This window comes from Ictalurus furcatus, unplaced genomic scaffold, assembly GCF_023375685.1.
Source record: "Ictalurus furcatus strain D&B unplaced genomic scaffold, Billie_1.0 scf3, whole genome shotgun sequence".
NCBI lineage: Eukaryota > Metazoa > Chordata > Actinopteri > Siluriformes > Ictaluridae > Ictalurus > Ictalurus furcatus.
In genome coordinates, this window is record NW_026521052.1 from 1,555,639 (window position 1) to 1,558,216 (window position 2,578).

At 41.9% G+C, this 2,578-nt stretch overlaps 1 protein-coding gene across 1 annotated transcript; it reads left to right on the forward strand.

Annotated features, from left to right (window-relative positions):
- The first annotated feature begins 635 nt into the window (after positions 1 to 635).
- On the forward strand, positions 636 to 1,399 carry LOC128604804 (piwi-like protein 1). Its single transcript, XM_053619898.1, has 2 exons — positions 636 to 837; positions 1,278 to 1,399. The coding sequence occupies exons 1-2, from the start codon at positions 695 to 697 to the stop codon at positions 1,390 to 1,392; spliced, it is 258 nt and encodes an 85-aa protein (XP_053475873.1). The 5' UTR covers positions 636 to 694; the 3' UTR covers positions 1,393 to 1,399.
- The last annotated feature ends 1,179 nt before the right edge of the window (positions 1,400 to 2,578 follow it).

Genomic DNA, 2,578 nt, shown 5'->3' on the forward strand with positions numbered 1-2,578 from the left:
AAAGCGACTGCATTATTAATTCAATTCTGCTTTTGTCTGTATAGCGCGTTTAACAGCGTACGATGTCACAGAGCAGCTTTACAGAAACTTATACATTCTTTACATTTAGAAATTTATCCTTAACGTGCAAGCCAGAGACAAATTTTACAAAAGAAACATTTGTAGCATGCATATAAGGGATGTGTATTTACTTTACAGAGACTATCCCGGGCAACACGAGGCTGAACATATAGCGTGATGGTTTTTCTGATTATATCATTCTTAAGTTTAATGATAGATATACACTACCGATCAAAAGTTTGTGGACACCCGACTGAAATGTTTTTCATGATCTTAAAAGCCTTTTGATCTGAAGGTGTACGATTAAATGTTTGAAATGAACGTTATACCAATTTACACTGCTGAATTTTTCAGTGAATCTCTTCCAGGAATGCCAGTGTTCAGACTACACTCAGCACATGGGGTCCAAGCTTTGAGAACAAGCTGCTGAATCTGACTGGAAGAGTCCTTCCTGCTGAGAGGATCCTACAGGGAGCGAGAGCAGTAAGGGGGACCACAGAACACAGAGAACATAACTGTACACGACACGTGTCGCACTCTTGCTGAGTAGAGTTTGTGTGTGTGTGTGTGTGTGTGTGTGTGTGTGTGTGCGCAGTACGAGTACAACCCATGTGACGCGGATTGGTCTAAAGAGATGCGAGGTCTTCCTCTGATGACCAGCATGCCTCTGGAGATCTGGCTGCTGTCCCATACGCGCCGTAACGCTGACGTCGCTCACTCACTGCTGCAGACCCTCAACAAAGTGCCCGTGGGCATCCACTTTCAGAGGCCGGGAATGTGAGCCAACACACTTGACCAGTGTTTAGAAAGAAATTGTAGCCTGTGCCATTACTGCGTCCTGGGCTCCTTTTTAAAATTCACTCCTCGTGAGCTTCATGAAAGGGACGCTAGTGTGTAGCACTGTTAATTTCAAATTATTAAAGCGGTCCTCGTCAATTAGGTAGCGCAGAACTTTGCTCTAATATTGACCGTATTCAGCTGCAGTCCATCAGTTAGGCACAAACGTTTCAATGGCCTCGGCAAATAAACGTGTTTTCCGAACTGCACGCTCTAAAATGAAGAGCTTCTCGACAGCTTTTCTTTCATTCATAGCGGAAGGCAGTGGTTACTGTGCGTAGTGTTTTATTTGAACCAGAGCCCTGTTGAGCAAGGATCATGTCTTAATTGCAGCATTAACACTTTTTATCCCCCCCACTTCATTTTTTTTCTGTGTGCAGGATGGAGTACGATGATCGACAGGAGGCTCTGCTGAGAGCTCTGCAGCAGAGAGTGGGGCAACAGGTTCAGATGGTGGGTCTCACACACTGGGTAGAATCAAGTGTGACCATGTAGTTTGTTTATTATTCAAATATTAAAGTATTTTACTATGCTGAAAATGTTCAGGTTAGCATCCATACTTTTTAGGGGTTAAGGTATAGAAAATGTATTGTATTGCTTAGAAAAACCATACATGTGACTAGTAATGTAACGACTGTTATATTCATTATTTGAATGAAAAAGTAATGCACTCGCTGTCCATTTTATTAGAAACACCCTCACATTCATGTAGTTATTCAATCATGGGGCAGCGGCACGATGCATAAAAAGAACTTGAGTTAACGTTCACGTCAATGCATAAAAAGTTACTGTTCACGTCAAGCATCACAATGGGTGAAAATTGTGACCTCTGTGACCTTTACCGTGGCATGGTTGTTTGTATCAGATGGGCTGGTTTGAGTATTTCAGAAATTGCTGATCTCCTGGGCTTTTCACACAGAACAGTCTGTAGAGTTTACTAAGAATGGTGCAGAAAACATTGAGACAGCAACAGTTGTGTGTGGATGGAAACGCCTTATTTCTGAAATACTCAAACCAGCCCATTTGGTACCAATAACCATGCCATGGTTGTTTGATGTACACATTAGCTGAAGCTCTTGACCTGTACCTGCATGATTTTATGCAATGTGCTGCTGGCACATGATTGGCTGATTAGATAACTGCTTGAATGTGATATGAAATATATGATTGAAAGGACTTTGATTTAAAAATAAATGAGGGGGTAGAAGAAAAAACCCACATTACTATGGGTAAATAATATAGATGGCACTAGTGCTGCACAATTAATGGAATATCGATCGCGATTACGATTCTGACGGCCCACGATTAAATGAACATGATCGAGTGCGATATTAACGTTTAAAGTTCGTCCTCCGCTAATAGAAAACTCAGCTGCAGATCAAATCAAGCACTTCCTACACTTATAGCCAATCACCATAGGGCAGCGCAGGGATGACGTCATTTTGTAGTGCCAAAACCCAGAAACAGGGTTAGCATTTTAGCCCTCGAGCTGCCAGGTTCGCTTCGAGCTCCAGCGCTTTGCGTGAGGAGAAATCATGACATTAACACGCTACAAGGTGGGTTTAATTCAAACTTCTTTATTAAAAAATTCCTCACCAATCATAATCAAGAGTAGAACTGTTCTGTCTGTAAACATACAGTGCACTGCAGCTCTCCTTCACTAACTCTAATTCACTTCATT

Bases quoted from the DNA above. Each gene is read 5' to 3' on its own strand.
- LOC128604804 (XM_053619898.1), top strand. From the start codon at position 695: ATGCGAGGTCTTCCTCTGATGACCAGCATGCCTCTGGAGATCTGGCTG. The intron at 838-1,277 runs GTGAGCCAACAC...TTCTGTGTGCAG, and splicing joins CACTTTCAGAGGCCGGGAAT to GATGGAGTACGATGATCGAC.